Source organism: Melopsittacus undulatus, chromosome 4 (assembly GCF_012275295.1).
Source record: "Melopsittacus undulatus isolate bMelUnd1 chromosome 4, bMelUnd1.mat.Z, whole genome shotgun sequence".
Taxonomy (NCBI): Eukaryota; Metazoa; Chordata; class Aves; order Psittaciformes; family Psittaculidae; genus Melopsittacus; species Melopsittacus undulatus.
In genome coordinates this window covers 28,959,540-28,977,888 of record NC_047530.1, presented here as the reverse complement: position 1 = coordinate 28,977,888, position 18,349 = coordinate 28,959,540, and the positions used below count along the sequence as shown (strand labels likewise).

Genomic DNA, 18,349 nt, shown 5'->3' with positions numbered 1-18,349 from the left:
TCCCACCCTGTAACCACCATAGTAATCCTGTCCTGGATACCCCTCAGGATGCCCATATTTTTCTATACCAGGGAGCCAGTATGACTGTGAGAATTGAGTGCCCATGAAAGCAACAGGAATCTGAGAATCTGCTACATACTGAGCTTCCTCCTGGAGGTAGCTAAGAGAAAATATTTAGAACACTTGCACATAGATATTAATTGTAAACCTTGTATCAGTGCAGTTCATCACAGTGGCAATATTTTGTGAATCTCTGCTTAATTTACTAGAGATGGGAGAACTATTTCACAGCATGATGTAGAAACACAGCTAGAACCAGGACTGTCCTACTCACACATACAGGTCTGCATGTTTTTGTCCCCAAAGCTTCAAGTTAAGTCTAACTTCTTTGCACCAGAATTCAGGAATTGCTGACTAGTACTAAAGGCTGAACATGTCGCCAGTCATGCCACCGATGTCACAGGCAGTCCCAGCACCTCTCACAGTATCCATGAAAGCTCAGAAAGACACATGCTCACATTGAGCATTCCTAAGACAAATGGTTCAATTCCAAGTCGCATGGCCTAAAAAAAATATCTGTTTAGGTAATTAAAAAAAAAATCATAGAGAAATAAACAAAAAAGGCGATGTTCCCAACCAGCAGGAACATTTCACGTCTGTGGTTATTCCTGGAGCAAACTCCTGCTCTTACTGTCCAGAAAGCACATCCCAGGGAATTTTCCATCATGTGGGCCTGCTATAGTGAAAAACTAAATTACATTTTTCCTTTATCATAGTACTTTCTTTTATTAGCCTCTATTACTAGGGCTCTGGTCATATTCAGGCATGCAAGAGAGCAGGCATAGTTTAGAAAGCACAATCTCCAGCACAGAAGCATGCCTTGCAAATCCTTAGCATGATTAGCATTTTACCATTTGTAGTCTTTCTAATCATCTCTAATCACATACTGCAGAAAATGATAGATTCTGCATTTCCTGTCCTCCCCAGGTCAGAGGGAATGAACCACAGATGGATCATGTGTTTCCGAGACGGTTTCATGTCCTGAGTTTCTAGATGTCAGCTTGGCATTTGGGTGGAGAAGAACATGATGGTATTTTGTATCTTGTAGCAGAAAACATCCCTTATCAGCTTCAGAATGCGCATAGCCTGTTGGGCCATTAATGGATATAGTGCAAACTGCCAGCTGCAGATTGCATTTAGAGGTATCCTCCAGTCTTTGTAGGACACATCTATGCCGAAGGTCTCTGGGCTTAAATCTACACTCAGGTTGCAAAATTGCCTGTGGAATATGAAGATAAAATTGTCACTTTTTTCAGTGAAGACCATAGGCAGTGTTGGAAGTCTTATTTGAAACCCTGTACAAAAGTCTTACTCTCTTCTGCCACTTTTCAACTATGTCTACTGAAACCCCTTGAAAATGTCAATGAACCAAACGTCATGTTGCAAACCAAAAAAAAAAAAAGGATAAAATTACTGATTTCACTGAGAATTTTGTCACAAAATTCGATGTACTACCTGAATAACATATTACAGGTTTTACAAAAGTGTATCTTCAGATAGCACTGATTTAGTGGGGAAGAACAGCTCCTTTCTTAAGCTGGCATAGGCTGCATGACTTTGGGATGACTGCATGAAATCAAATGATAGCTGTCAGTGCACAGTCCTAGACTATTCCATCAGCCTGCTATTTCAGCAGCTCCACTTTTGATTAAAATAATTTCAATCTGCTTCTGAATTAAAGCTCCAGATGCAGTGCTTAATGCTTTGCTGGCAACAAGTGTTGTATATATTGCTACAGTCTACCATTGAAATATATGAGTATGATCCAAGGCTGCTCCAGCCTATGCCTAGTTTGGGATTCCCCACAGGGGTTACAATAGCTGAAAATTAGAAGCATGCTATAGCTTTCAGACCATATGTCCTCCCCCTGGGCCAATTCCTGCTCCAGGAGCAAGGAGTGGTAGTCTGGCAAACTGACTCTGCACTACTCTGAGATTCCTCTTTCAGAAAGGTGCTGTCTGGCTACCCATTTAAGCTATATCAGCTTTGCATTGCTCCACCATAGTGACAATAACTGTTATTTAATGGGTGGCAGCTCTTAACCATGTTATGAACTTTTCTCTGCAGCTTTAGGTAAAGCAAACAGTTTTCTTTTGCTCCTCTGTGCACAGTGGAAGCTGGAAATACATCAAAGGACTTGAAACTACAGTAGCTTAAAGATCTTGATAACATTTATCTCACCCCCAACTTGTGCAAGGCTCTTTCTTGTTAACAATTGTTTTAGACAGTTTTTAAATGCTCTTGCTGATATATTTTCTACTATTCCTCCACTGCAACATGCCTACTGTATTCTTTCAAAACCTGATGCACTGCACTGTGGGCTTTACTGTTCAGTTGGGCTGGTGATGTGTAAATCCCGTTCATCTTCTGGTAGCTTTATTTTCTTTGAAAAATTCTCTCATCTCATTGAAATACTAAAATGGGAAGCCAGTCTATTAGCAGATGAATGTGCCAGAGCATGGTAAACACCACACAACATCAGGCAGCTCTTCTGTATCTGCGTGGCAGCTCCATCATGGGTCTAGCGTCTCAGGGACAAGACAAAGGAGCAATGCCAGCACATTACCTCTGCCTATAGAGTCTGGCAAAACATACGAGACCATCTGGCTGATTTATATTGGCAAAGCAGCCAATTCATATTTTCTATATATTTTGGCTTAGCATCTTGATTGTGACATATAGCCATGGCAAATTTCAAGCTGGAACCAAGTGAAAAGAAACAAAGCTGACCCAAAAAATATAAGGGAGAGGCCAAGAAAAACGGTGATTTTAAAGTCATTGAGAACACTGCCATCTCTAGGCACTGCTGAGTGCTGCAAATACATGCAAATAACAGGCCGAAGCAGAGTGCTGGGGCTATGAAGGGTATTGAAAATAGATAAGCCTTTCAGGTAAAGAGAAACACTCTATCTAACTCTATATAACTCTATCTATCTAACACATACTGAACTCTGCGTGTTATGCAACCAGGAGGCAGAGAAGGTGTCATTCATAAAACCAGAGTCCCTGAGGGTCCCAGGAGAAAGCTACACATGGACTGTCATCCACAACAGAAACAGACATCCATAGAAAAATGAGAGAAACCACAGAGCTAGTATGTTGGAGAAGGGCGCTCATGAAGTCAGTCAATCTTCCAGCACCATTAAGTGACTTAATTTTCTTTCAAGCCCTGTAATTGTCTAGTTGGCAGGACTGCCTTGCATGACAGCTATCCCATAAAGGAAAGCTCATGAAATCCGCTCCAGAACAGACAGAGCTAATAGGTACACATAGTGGCTTTAACTGATCTGGCACTGCTGAAATCCCTGGAAGTAAGACATAATAAAGGCAAGGCAGCCACAAAGCCCCACATGTCAAACTGCTGTTAGCAGTGAGTCTAAGGCATCATTCTGAGATTAACAGCAGGGGTGAGAGTCCTGTCCTGGCTAGCACATGCCCGCAGATATGGCAAGCTGGGCATGATTACTGCTCCTCTGAAGTGAGTCAGATATAACCTCCTGCCAACTAGCTCTTGGTCTGAAGTCTGTGCATTATCTGGCTCAGAGCCCAGCACCCAATAACCTCCAATTCAGAGACCAAGCTTAACTGAGGCCATTAAACCAACCAAAACCAAGAGTATCAATTAATCCTCTTTCCCTTGCATACCCTTTCCCTCTGCAGTCTACAAAACACAAGGGAGATGGGATTCCTGGCTTCTTGCCACCTTGTATACCAAAGGTCACACAACTGCATGAAAGAGGGAAAACTGAAACACATCATGAAATACAGAGATCACAGTCCAGAGAGATGTTAACCTTCCTTTGTCTGGAGGCGGCCCACACATCTAGTAAGACATGAATGTTGTCTTTTCTTTGATTATGCCCTATCTCTGCATACAAACCAGTTGTGCTTTGTAACATGACACAGTCTCTTTCAGTTGTTCCCCTCCATATGCCACTCTGCTTCCCTCCTGGCTCCCAGCCTCAATACAGAAGAAACCAGAAAACTTTTAATCACCACTAATAAGCAGGTGAAGACATTTCCAGACAGAATGAGTTTAGCTCAAGCTAAAGCTGAAAGTATAATCAAATATTCCCCAGGTGGCCATAGATTTTAATTATAAGGTGATCTTCTGACCAGGTGCCTATTTGTCCCTCACAATGTCTAGGAAATTCTTATCAGGGTATCAGGAGACGAGCAGGAGGAAAACATGGTAACAATATCCCTGACCATAAGCTACTTAATGCTCAGTGGCTTAGGCTCAAGACAGATTAATTTAAACCTAGTAAATTCACTGCAAGAACTTCTGCTTTCAGATCCTAAAATCTTCACTAAAATCAATGGGGTCCATAATGAGAGGTCTAAGAGATTTTGATATCCAATTGACTATATAGCTATCTACCCAGGGTGACTGTTGTTTAGTCAAGTTCAGTTGTGGCTATACTCCTGTTCATTTTATTTTCCCATTTCACGTCATCATACATAAATACAGTCAGCCAGTGATGCTTGAAAGGCACTGAGATGCAGAATGATGGACTTGAACTTACACTTTGCTATACCCAGGAGCCTGCTAGTTTTCATTTCAGTACAGATATGCCAGTTTTCTTAATAACATGCCAGCCTTCTTGGCTTGTATGTTGTATTTCTTGGTTCGATTTTACTCATGCCTTTGTAAGCAGTAGAAACTTTACAAATAAGTGAAGCATTGCCTGTGCTTTAACCACCAGACTGTACTCCTCCCACAGTGCACTTAGCAAGGAATAAAAGAAGGAATAAACCAGGCCACAGAAGGCTCAGTTTACCTTGCTACAGACAGATACATACAGCAACCTTTCCTATCAAGCCAACTCTCCCTCCACAAATGGATTCACTTCAGTGGAAAGCAGCATTTCCACCCTCATTCTGCTTGGTAAATTCTGCTAGGGGAGGATATGTTTATCCATGGTCAAATTTCTGTAGAAATGACCCTACTGATGGACTCTACTGTAGAGACTGAACCTTGCCTTTCCTCAGGCCTGGCCCATCCTCTGTGCTGTGCAATGGTTTCCTGAGGGAGTAAGGAACTCTGAATATTTTCAGATGTACGGTTTTACCCATTAATATTTTATGGTCAGTTAATGATTACATTTATGAAGGCTTGTGAATAGATAAGGCCATCAGATCAGAAGCACTGAGGCTGGACCCAGGAGAGTTATGTTTGTCTGGAGCTTTACAATGTGGGGTTATTCAATGGGACATGGCTATGTTAAATACGCCTGTACTCTCTGACGATAACTATCCTTCTTCCATTAGTCCCCTGGTATATGGTCTTCTCTCTTGATGTACATAGTTTGTATTTTTCATGTATTTCTTTTACCTGACTTGTCTAGTCTCATTACATTAGATAACTAAGGGTCAACCATCCTGAACTGTGCTAAAACAGGAAATGAGCACAGTATAAGTAGATGGTTACTCAAAACCTTTAGGATCAAATAATCATTTAAAGCTTTTGTAACACAAGTATTCCTGAAGTAGATGGGAGATACAAAATTCTTTGTATCCCTCTCCTCTGATCTATGGAGAAACATAGAAAAAAGTGCCCAGTAATTTCCAATCAGTTTAGTGCACTAGGAAAGTAAATATGTTCCACATGCCTCACTTTGAGCTTCACTGTTGTAGGCTTATTAAACTGGGCCCTTTTTCTCCTGTTTATATATTTTTACATGATTCTTGTCAGGGATTTATCTCAGCACCTATAACCTACTCATGAAATTACACATGGTACAATCCCGAAAATGAATTACGATTTCAGTTTACACAGAAAGACCTGAAGAACCAAAATGCCCAGGCACATTTATGTATTACAAAGTCAAGAGCTGACTGCAAAATCCTCCAACCCAAGCCTTAGCCACCAACTACAGCTTCTTCTTGAAATGCTTCAGAAGCAACTTTCCTGTTGCTATGGCAGCATGAGGTCTGAATTTATATTTCCCCGTACAAAACCTGAAAGGAAAACCATCTTATAAATAAAGGCTACATATCATGGCCCTTAATTTAAATGGGAGTTGTTATCCATTACATATCCTTTCAGGACACTGCACTCAACCCCTTTCAGAACCTATTCTCATGCAATCTTTCTTTTTTTGTTTTTCCTAGTTAATTTGGACATGATGGCAGTGCTGCCCTAACATGGACCGTGCATAGCCTTCAGGAGCTGATCCTCCAGAACAGCAGAAGAGATTGTATCAGAGACCAAAAGAACACAGACCTGAACCAAATGGGTTTTAAAAAGCCAATGGCAGGAATGGATTACATTTGCTTCTCCCTCCAGGGCATAATCTCCCTGCTGCATTTCCCTCTTTTTCTTTCATCTGTTTCTATATGCCCAGAGAAGTCACTAGAAAAGTCACTGTTAGGAGGCAACCTGACTTAGTAGATAAGCCATCGGAGGTACTATTCATTAGGGACTGTAGTGATAGGACAAGGGGTAACGGGTTGAAACTTAAACAGCAGAGGTTTAGATTGGATATAAGGAAGAAATTCTTTACTGTAAGAGTGGTGAGGCACTGGAATGGGTTGCCCAAGGAGGCTGTAAATGCTCCACCCCTGGCGGTGTTCAAGGCCAGGTTGGATGAAGCCTTGAGTGATATGGTTTAGTGTGAGGTGTCCCTGTCCATGGAAGGGGGGTTGGAACTAGATGATCTTGAGATCCTTTCCAACCCTAACTATTCTATGATTCTATGATACTATAAGGAATTCTATGTTCTACCCCCAGCACAGCCATGGGCCTGCCACAAGACCTGGGCACCTCCTTTCAGTTTCCTGAATCTTCATTTCCCTCCCCTCTCCCAAGACACACACACATCTGGTTCTTTCGTTTTGCTTGAAAACTCATCTAGGCATAGGCTGTTCTTAATGAGGTTGTGCACAGGGCAGGTCAGTATAATTGCATGCTTGGATGTGGGTTTTAGGTATGCTTGCAATATAAATGATAATGATCTAAAACCCATCTGTGCAAAGGTAATGTTTTGAAGGAAGGAGTTTTGCTCCATGAATGTAGGAATGGGGACCTGTAGGTGGGGAGTGTAGGAGGTCCTGGCAGTCTTTGGGAAGTGAGGAAAGCTGAAGCAATGACTGCTCCACAAATGAGGCCTTGAAGAACAATTCTCTCTTGGAAAAGCATCTTTCCATTTCCCTCTGGTTTCATGCTTCTTCCTTTTAGCTTTTGTTTTTTAAAAAATTATGCCTTTTTTTTCTTTCTTGTTTTCTTTTCTTTTTGTAATTAACTCCTCTGGCCTCCTCCCTTCCTTCTGTCTCTAGGTCATCCTCATCTTGCCTTATGCTTGCATCTTTCCTAACATCCATTTCCCTGCAGTAGTCCGAGAGAAGACTGCAGCCTGCTTTCTCCAGTCCCTCCATTCAACTCTCTTGGATGCGTCCCCACCTCCATCAACTCCCCACATTGTGCATGTGCATTAATAGGAGAGAAAGTGAAAATAGGAGCCCACCCATTACAGTTCTTTCCACAATGCCCAGAAGGATCTGTGTTTGAGGCATGTTTTAAAAATCATTGTAAAACAGGAAACAGCAAGGTGGAGTGAAGGGAAATTGGAAAGAGCTCTCAGCTTATGAATGTATAATGCAAGAACATGGGCCCTCGCTCCAGTTTGATCCTGCCAACAGTTACTAGACTGAGTTCCTTGAACAAAAAGTCATTATTATGACTAACCATTCTGTATTTATAGAGACGCAGCAACAGAAAACAAACAGTTCAAGCAGTGCTCTTGTGCTAGATGTTCTTTGCCTTTTCCTGTATATGGTCTTTTATTCCAGTGTTAATTGTGTTATAAATCATTACCAGCCTGTGCTGTTGAAAACACAACACATTTATACATACAAAATACAAAACATTCAGCAACTCGAGAGGTAAAAATGCCTTTTAGCAGGAATTAAACCCACAGAAGATTTAAAAAGTAATTATTAAAATATTCCTCTAGCAACAAATGACTACAGCTACTTCTGCACCACGCAGAAGACACTGGAATGGGCAAAGCTCTCACTGACAGGTGTCACTTGTGCCAGGAAAGGTTCTGTTTTCACATGGGACAAGATCTGGAGATAAAGGAGTGGTGAACATGATGGCGAACCTTCCAGGGAAGAAAGGATGAGGCAAAAAAGCTTAAAAGGGAGAAGAATGGCTTAAATGTCTTTTTTTTTTTTTTTTTTTTTTTCAGTGTTGGAAATATCAGCCCAAGAGGGGGAATGCTATGTGAACCACCAGGGATGCACATTCCTCTAAGAGCCAGGGAATGCAGAGCCTTTGCAGGCAGGCCAGATGCCAGGCTGGGACAGAGCAACCCTCTCACAGGCTTCCTACCTCTAAAAAAGGGGGGATAAAAACAAAACAAAAAAGAGAAACAAAACTCACACACACACACACACACAACAACGGAAAAGAGCCTGTTAAATCTCACAGCTTCCAGATTAACTTTTAATTCTGTTTCACTTTGGAAGTCTCTTGAACAATCTCAGCTCTTCAGAGCTGAGGCTGCAAATCTCTTAGGGATGGTTCCTGTCTTTAATAAGCTGTTTTGACTGGAATGCAAAGAAAAAGTAAAGATTTCTGTTGGCCTCGCAATAGAAGATGTAGCCCAGACCTATAATCCCATATCTGACTAGACAAAAATGTGTGCTCTGTTAAAAACTGGAGATTTCTCAGAAACATTGGCATTAGAATCGCTTTGGTTCCCCTGAAGTCAATAGCAGAAAGTCTCATCATCTCTGATGGAAATACCTGTGACTGATTTTATTTGGAAAGAAGGTGCTGGAAGGCAGGTGCCAGAACACCACGTAACAAACCTGTAAGTTATATAGTGGCTCAGCTACCAGGCAAAATAGCTTTCAGTTTACTCTTTTCAACCATTCCACCACAAATTAACTCTCAAAGTGCTTTATATCCTAAGAGCTTTTGAATTCTGACAAGCAGGAAGCACAGAGCAGCTGAAGTATCATTAACATGAGAAATGCTTATAATCAGCTTATAATAGGATAGACCTATTATTCATGTGATTCAGACTTTCTTGAATGACATGGGCAAAAGTTTGGTTACTCCTGAGGATCCTGTCAAGGTTCCCTGCTGTCTTATCTCCAGGACTTCAAGAACAAAAGAGCACAATACGCTGTTAACTGCACCAGACATTCTGGAAACAGGGGATCAGGCCTTTCTACCACCACTGCAGTGAGATACCTTCCTTCATGTTCACACTTTCCATCCTAGTGCACACAGATACAAAAATAAATCCTGCACCAACACACGTCTCTTGAGGATTTCACTGAATGAAAGTTAAATCTAACCTCAGCAGAGACCCCTTCCCTCTGACAGGTCTTGTTTTCTTTAAGTTTCATTTTTCTTCCTTTAACACAAATATGATCCATCATCTGCCCAAATTCAAACCTGATGCAGGCTTTCTAAAACTGCTCCCAGCTAGCTGCAGCACTCAAACAGCAGCCTGTCTTTTCCCATCTATTCTCGTTAATGTCTATTCACCAGGCTTTCTCTCACAATTAAATTCCCATATTTGAAAGTTAAAGTGACAGAAGTGAACAGCCCTGACTGAAGAAAGCGTTAGACATCACATTTCTGCCAGCATGAATAGGAACATACATTCCTTTGCAGGCTGGCAGGTCCACTGTCAAAGTTCCCCAAATCCACCTGTTTTGATTAGCACGGCTTGCATGGGACATGCCAGAGACAACAGAGGGTTTTCATTTCCACTTTGATTTCAGCACTTCTCTTCCACTAACTGACCCATTTCCTGCTTCATCTACATCAAAATTAGCAAAATGAAAACACTCCCAGAAATGTACAAAGCAGTAGGTATATGAGTGAGATTGATCAATTTGCTAAGATGAGAAGGACTACTTCAATTTTCAAATGACTGAATGGTATATATGCTTATCTTAACAGCAAACCTACCAGTTATCACAAGACTTCAAAACTCCTCATAAAAAATCCCCACACAGATTGGTTTGGGGTTTTTTGCTTGTTTTGTTTTAGGTTATTTGTTGGTTTTTTGTTCCAGTAGGTATTACTATTACAGCCCGCAGCAGGTTAGAAAATACTTTTTTCCCACCTTGAAATGTAATGAAGGCAATGATTCAAATACAGAAAAATGTGCCCTGAATTTTGTGAATTTAAATCTAGACTCTTACAGCTCCCAAGAAGCATCATGGTCTCCTCACTAGAAGCAAACAAAGTACATCATCTGAAACCAAGTCCTGCCAGAAATTTCAGACAATAGGGCAGAATCAGCCCAAAAGACAAGTCAGTTTTAGCTCTTGTGTTGTTCTGCAGCACCATTCAATAAAGAAGTGTTCTGAGTTAAATGCAGTTCTTAGTCTAAAGACAGGCAACATTCTGTATTGAAAGCTCGTATCTTCTCTGTTTTGGGTTATTTTTATTGTCAAAAACCAGTCCTGTTTCAAAACAGATTTTAATAAAAACCTGCAGACAATTACCTACACGAGGTAACAGATAAAAAACTTTTACCATTAGGACAACTGAGACACAGAAATAAGTGGTGGTTGTGGTTATGGGTACACTTTGTGGTAGACCTGTGGGCTATACCTCTAGCACTTACCCTGAGCAGCCACCGGTGATCATTGATCCTGAGCTCTTGATTTCGGATTTGGCACCGAATTAAATATTTTGGCCAGTGGAATTTATTTTGTTTGGTTAAGAAAATTTTGTTTGTTCCTTCATAACATGACATTATCAAATGAAGCAAACCAAAGGGATATAATCTAAATCTTCATTAAATTTGAGTAACACAGAAGAAGCTTATATTTAAGTTAAACACAGTATAAAATGGAGTAAGTGGAATCAGAATCCAGCAAAAGATGCAAAAGTAGAAAAACTACCAACACAAGAAATTTTTCATAGACTTATTTTGTTTTTTTATTTGAGAATGGGGAACATGAATGTGCTAAGAAAAGTCAGTGCTCTGCTGGGGCAGTGATCCTTTCCCCTTGTGTTGTTTGATGCAGTGCCTCCAACAGGGAGTTCCAGTCTCAGCTGAAGTCTATAGTCATTAAGGCAATGGTAGTGCTAACAGTTGTGTACCACCTTCTAGATAAGAAACATATGTGCTCCAAGGGGCTTATAGTGTCAGCAAAGAACACAAAGTGTGAGAGGAAACCACTCTTATTTATACCATTTAAAGGAGGAAGACTGAAGTCCAGACATCTGAACTATCACATATGGCCAACAACTACATCAAGGTTCTCTCAGTCCCTACCTAACACTTTAAATGGACAGCTACCTTCTCTCTCAAGGACAGAATCATAAGAATAAAAGGCATGCCTTTGATGCACTGTCAAATCCCCTGCCATCAATTGGTGGTTTATCTCATAAAAACATTACTTCTCTCATGAAAGTGGGTTTCCTGATTAAATAATAAGACTGATTAAATAATAAAATATTATCTTGGCTTGCATCAAGTAATGACTATATGAAATGTACAGCTCACATCCTTTAAAAAAGTGTAACTGAACATCAAAACACTGGGCTTGAGTGATTCAACTACTAAAGGACAATTGTTTCTGCAATGTCAGACAAGCTTTAATATAAGTTAAAGTATAGAACAAAGGTTTCCACTACTTACCAGCACACTGATTGTTTTCATCCAACTGGTAACCAAATCGACAGATCAGAGGTCTTGTAACAGTAGGGTAGTTAGGAACAGGGCCTGGTGCTGGGGGCGGTGGATAAATATTTGAATAAGGGTTCAGATATGGTGATCGATACACTGGGTTTGTTCGGGGTACACATAAATAGCCACCATTCTGGTTGACACACACCATATCTCCTCTGCAGGCCTCAGGAATAGTTCGACATTCATCAATATCTGGAATGAAAATGCAAAAATGAAATGAGTGATTGCTTCTCCATAGGAGCTATCAAAAAATAGTTAACATTTTTCTCAAGACTTTGCCAAAAAAATCTGATACTCTTTTTGAATGGAAAAGCTAATCCTTCCTTGTGGAGCCCCACTTTGAAGTCAGATCATACTAAGCCAGGGAACATCCCATATATGCAACATGCCCTATATTCTACTCGCTTTGCTTCACTAGCAGAGGGGAGAAGGAGAGAGGAAAGCTTGCTTTGTTATTCTGTATATGTTCAGTTTAAGCACTGATTTACACAATACTACAGCATGCTACAGCCTGTTCCTGCTAAAGGATCTGTCCAAACCACAACATGCAGATCAGGATTTCAAACACTGGTGGTTTGGTTTGCCCAGCTGTGAAAATTGGATTCTGATTTGGAACTCCTGAGCTCCCTCCCACAGAAGTTAGGGATGTTCAGATCTGGCGACATGGTTCAGACCTCCTTCTTGCTATAACTGAGATCACTGCTGAATTAAATTTAGAAAGATAGAAATGGTTTAGCCAAACTGAGCATTTGCCTGGTTCTTGGGGCACAGAAGCAGTAGGCTGCTATGACAGGGCAAGCAGTCTTTTTTGTTTTTTTCCTTATTGCTTGAGTGACTTTAAGGCATGCAGAAGATGCTGCCCTAGAAACTGAATGCCATTGATAAAAAGATGCTATAGGTCAAAGTGTGTGTTTCCCTATATTGCCTCAACGATTTACTTGGAGTTTCAATGCTGAGAAGTGGTAGACTCTCTGAGCCGCCAAGTGGAGGCTTCCAACGAAGCCATTAAATACTGAGTTTGAAGGAGAAAGAGGAGAATGAACGACCCTTGTCACTGGGCAACTAGAGTGAGCTCTCATCAGAATGCAGCACTGTTATTTGAGAATCACTGACAGCTGATTAGTATCTCAACAATGTTGCTATATACTTGTGCTATGTAAACACATACATATTTTTATATATACGTATATTTATATATGCAGATACACAAACACACATATTTGTCACACAGCAAGAACTTTCAACTAAAATGTACTAGCAGCAGCACAATGTAAACTCAGTAAATTCAGGATTTCTGAACTCCGTTTAAATGTATTGATTTAATTAAAGTCCTACCTAAGCATTGCCCAGAGGCACGATCCAGGTCAAACCCATTAGTGCATTGTTGCTAAAATAAGAAAGCAAAGGACACTCAGTGACTGTAAAATGAGAGAGTTTCAGAATCAAATGCTCATCTAGATTATTACATTTAGCACAATTGTCCAGCACTTTACAGTACACCAAAATGAAATCCCTTCCCCAAAGGACAACCAGCAAGGCATGAACCTGAGGTCTCAGAACATATGCCAGACCCTTAACAGTTACAACAAAATAATAAAATAAAACTAAGGTTTTTCATTTACACCAAGCTTTTTGATTTTGAGAAGATAAATCTTTAGATGACATATTCTACACCTAGAACATACACTACACCTAGGTTAGCAGGAAAAGTTAAGATACTTTTTAACACAACTATTTTCTTTTGGACAGTACGTGATGATTCAGAAGCAGTGAAACTGCTGTAGAACTGGTTTCAACAACTTTCTAGAACTTTGTTCTAGAAAAGAATCCAATACTGTCAAAACGACCAGTTTCAGTGTCTTCAGAAAGAAGTCACTGATACAATTTTGGTTTCAAGTTACTTTCTGCTTAGACTTCAAAAATCAATTTATGGTACAGGATGTTTTTATAAAAATCACAATGGAAACAACTTTTTTCAAATTATAAAAACAAACCCTTAAAGACATCTCAAAAATTCTCCAGGGGCATGAAAAGCATTTCCCATACAGACATATTCACAAAAGCATCCATAAGCATGCCATGTGCAGGAAATTTTCAATGTAATAGAAAAAAAAAAAACAACTACATTTCAGAGACTTTTGGCAAAGGTATTTAGAAACACAGCTCTTGACACTGAGTATATCTGGATTATCAACTAGGAATCCAAACTTAACATGCCTTTGGGAACTGTTTTTCCTGATTTAAAGTCCAAATGGAACACAAGAACACAAAGAACTAATGCTTCTGCTATTTCAGGAACTGGACTGCTTTACTTCCATCCACCCGCAAAAGCCCTGCCTCTTGAACAAAAATGGTATCAGGCATAAATTAAAATGAAAACTAGGATACAGTCATTCAGGATCACAGTCCAAAAGTAAACAGTCTTAAAACAATATCCTGCTATACACAGAAAATGCCTATTTATATGAAAAAGGTTTCCAAGAGTGGATATTCCCACCACAGAATTGAGCAGTCCCTGGTCTCATGGGATGGCTTTTCTCATTTCCTTTTCCAGAAGCATTCAGGTAACAGGCAGAATCAGGTTTTCAGTGAGTTCCAGGTTTCTACAGGGATATCTTGCTGAGCTGGCAATGTTGAGTCAACAAGCTCAGTCCATGTTCAACTCCAGAATATCGCTGGCTCCAAGTTCTCCCCTCTAAACCCTTAGACCACACAGCTTCCTTTTCATGTAAACCCCAGACCACAAAGCTTCCTATGCACCTGCTAGCCAGTTAAGTCTCATGTCATACAGCATTTCAGTACAAAACAGTACATAGATCTCTGTGTATACCTCTCACCTGTGCTTTTCCAGGTCTTGAAAGGCAGATGGCCAGTGTGAAAGCAGTCAGTATCCTGTAATGTGCATAGAAAATATGTTGAAAACCTTCTAATATCCAGGCTCATTATATAGAATTAAATACACATAGACAAATTAATTTCTAGTGACATTTCAGTATATTCCACAGCATTTTTCTAACATAAATTTGGCCTCAAGAAAGGAGTAATACAACTGTGGGCCACACTCAGATCTCAGTTACTAATATACTATGGGTTTGTGCAACTAGGATTAAAATTAGATTGTACATGCCTATTAACTAACCTATATTTTTATGACACCCCATGCAGCAACTGTTTAATGAACAAGTGTGCAATATTCAGTAAGCATCTTTGCCCCTCTTTGACACCTTTCTTTTGAAAATATGGAAGCTTTTCTTGCACATTATGCACATTGTACAGATGGGTAAACCAGAGCACAGGCCCTGCCTAAGCTCACAGTGCAACGCGTTGGCAAGACTGCAGACATGTCATGCAGGAGGTCCTGAATCCAAGCCAGTTGCTCTAACCGCTAAACCGCATTTCATCCCCAGGAGACTATATCTGAGATTAATCCATTTTCTTAGGGCCAGATTCTGTCCCTTTACTCAATCTTGAGCAATACATTGCTCTGTAAGCAGACAGACTGTGCCAGGTCATCAGCTACTAGAAGTTGCTATCTTCAGTGAAGCCTTCCACATTTATATCATCTTAGCATGTAGTGGGACCTACTGGGTCTCTTCACTGCAACTGAAAGAAGAGGATCCCTTTTTAACAGAGCTCTGAGGCAATTTTTGGAACTCCTTACCCAGAGCATAAAAATTCTGGTCAACTAAGCTCTCACCCCCAAGTATTTACCAGGAGACTGAAACCCATGAAAGGATAATAAGAAATTATTTTGTCTATGTACTATGGATTTCAGTGTTTTGCCACTGCCTCATACAAAATTTCTTTTCAATACAATTAGACCCACATCTTGCTTATCTTGGATTCTATTTCTGAATGGCAATTGTATACGATACGTTCCCACAAAACCAGCACAGGAAGCAAGGGATATTTTAGGTAGCCTTCTGCTACCCAAGCCAGCTGCCAACTTTCTCTCTTAGAGCTGTCTCTGATTTCCAGTGCAAACTGAGCTCTTGAACAAGACCTATAAATGCATCAGACAAAACCACACGCAAGCAGTGACCGACACATTTGAACAAATTTGTTTTAAATGAGAAGACAGGCACAAGCTCTGAAAATTAAACATAAACCCTAAAATGGTTGTCCGTAGTGCTACAAAGACAGATTGTGCTTGCTGGCAGCTTCTGAGTGACAAGAAAAGGCAAATTCTGCACAGACGTTTCCTTGGAGTCAGATGGAAAGCATTCAAAGTACAATGTTACCCATTTAGGATTGCACTTCATTTACTGATTCCTCAAATCTTTTTGAAGAGATTTTAAAGCATGCACCATTACAAAGACTGTGTACTCACTTTGCATATAGCAAGAACAGCACTAAAAGGAAATAAAACAGGTTTTAGCTGAATGTTAACACCTAGCAACTGGGCTACACTCTACATTATTACAGAGCAGTGCACACTAACAAAATCCCCTATAAAACTTGTCAGACAAGACTTATACATTTCTAGACAGTCTTAGTTTCCATTGTTACAAGGTAATAGATTATTTTCTCTTGGTGGGGGGTGACCTTACTGCCTCATATGTGTTCTGCCTCCAACCATAATCTCAATTTGCTCATTACTTTAGATCTCAAATCCCCTCAAGAATTATTAAGACACATGCACAGCACAACCTATCAACACTACATGCAGCTGCTCACAGTAGCTTGCCCAGCAGGCAAAATATTTTAAACTAGTAATTAAGTTCTGCAATAGTAACTAATTAGCTTCAAGTCAATCACTGTAGCCAGTGGGATCATTTGCTGCCACAATTCAGCACTCCCGCGGATGCCGGGGTTCCTAAAGCGCAGGGTATAAGCACAAATTACGAAGAAACTTGTCAGAGACAGCCCAGATTTAATAACAGACAGATTGTCTTTCGCCACCTCTGACCACTGAGGTCCCGTCTCTTTGCGAACGGCTTTAGCAAGTGGATTGGCATACTGAATCCCTGCCACAGTTATTTTCCACAAGTAGGTTTCCCTTCAGTAAGTAAAGCAGTTGCACGCATACCACTTACCTTTTTAATCCTTGCATGTCCAAAACCGTTAGGGAAAGGTGGAAAAAAAACAGAGTCTGTGCTGATGAATAACTAAAAACTTTTTCCAAACATTACCCTCTGCTAGCACTTCAGTTCGTCAGTCATTTATAGTCCAAAGAATGAAACAGCAAGTAATGGAGAAGGTCAGGAGCCGTCTGTACCTCCTCAGACACTGGAGAGAATACAGAGAAAGCACCTGGTTTTGCTTAGTTCTCTTCTGTAATTCAGCATTAAACCAATTGGAGGAGGAATGTTAAAAATGAACACTTCATTTTCTAAGTATGTTAAACAATGCAAATGGGGGCCTCAGCCTGGGACAGCTGGTTTAGATTACAAAGCTCACCAACTGGCTAGACTCCTCACAACAACCTCGAGGAGCCTGCCAGGATAAAACACTAACAGCTTGAAGGAAAGCCTCTCCCGCTGCAAACTTCACAGTTAAATGTGCCTCAGAGCAGAGAGCACCGTTATTGGACAGAAACCCTTATCAAGGGACTGGATAAGGGAAGGGATTGTTTTCCTTGCTTTGAGAACAAAAAAAAAAAAAAAGCCAGGCTTTTTGGAGGCCCTCTAGCTTGTGTCTCGCACAATGAATATGCAACACTCGCTGCTTCGTGCCAATGGCATACTGATGAAAGGTCTGACCCTCTGGGAGGTGAATAACTTGAATTCAGGACACTTGCAGCTACAGGAACTATATTGCTCAGGGATTATCTGAAAACAGGAATAAACAAATTAAAAGTTCAAAGGAAAACAAATGGTTTGTCTGCAAACACTGACCCCATGCTTAAGGGAGCAGCTTGTAGAGTGAAGTATTTCTCAGGAAAGACAAATCTTGCAGATCTCCAGTTAAAACTGCAGAAGATGGAAATAAAGTACTTTTTCAGGTGTTCTGCAGTATTGCCACAAGCAGACCTTTAACATGTCAAACAGAACATTTATGAGATGTGAGAGGTAAGCAATCAGATGCTGCAAGGCCTATGCTAGATCCAAAGATGAACACTGAAACTGAATACACGCACAGACATTAGATGACTACTTCAAAGTTCTGTTGAGTTTTCCATTTGAGGAAATCCTTTATTCCTAACAAATGTGAGATGCACAATAGGACAAAAATCTGTCATCCCTCTCTATAGCAGATTCAGAAACAGAGTTGTTACAACAGATATTCATAAAACTGGCCTCTAAGCATGGATACCCAGGTTAAGATATAAAGACTGAGATGCTCCAGGGCTGCTGAGTCATATTGGTGCTAATGGGAAGTGCAACAGCTCTGTACCTCATTAACTGCCTGCAACTGTCCAAATTACTTTTCCAAAATGACAGCATCAGACAGTGCCATTTCTGAAAGTCTGCCTCTCAGTGGCTTCCTTGCATCACCTGTGTTGCATGGGATATTAAACACCCTCCTAGAATTATTCAAAGAGAACCAATACATTTGCAGATGAATAAAAATCAAATTTAAACGGACTTTCCCAGAGCTTAACAAAAACTCACACAAGGCACTTCTGAAGAAGGTCACTGGGCATGTTGTGAGAGGGCAGTTTTGTCATGGGTCAG

The 18,349-nt window shown here is 40.5% G+C and overlaps 1 protein-coding gene across 1 annotated transcript in view; it reads right to left on the bottom strand.

Annotated features, from left to right (window-relative positions):
• FBLN5 (fibulin 5) overlaps window positions 1-17,215 on the bottom strand; it is a 47,679-nt gene extending 30,464 nt beyond the window's left edge. Inside the window, exons 1-4 of the mRNA XM_031049325.2 lie at window positions 16,769-17,215; window positions 14,570-14,624; window positions 13,068-13,119; window positions 11,682-11,924 (exon numbers count right to left, since the gene is read on the bottom strand). Coding sequence (XP_030905185.2) covers window positions 11,682-11,924; window positions 13,068-13,119; window positions 14,570-14,624; window positions 16,769-16,785 — 367 coding nt within the window. The 5' untranslated portion in view covers window positions 16,786-17,215. The remainder of the gene's footprint in view (window positions 1-11,681; window positions 11,925-13,067; window positions 13,120-14,569; window positions 14,625-16,768) is intronic.
• Between the last annotated feature and the right edge of the window lie 1,134 nt (window positions 17,216-18,349).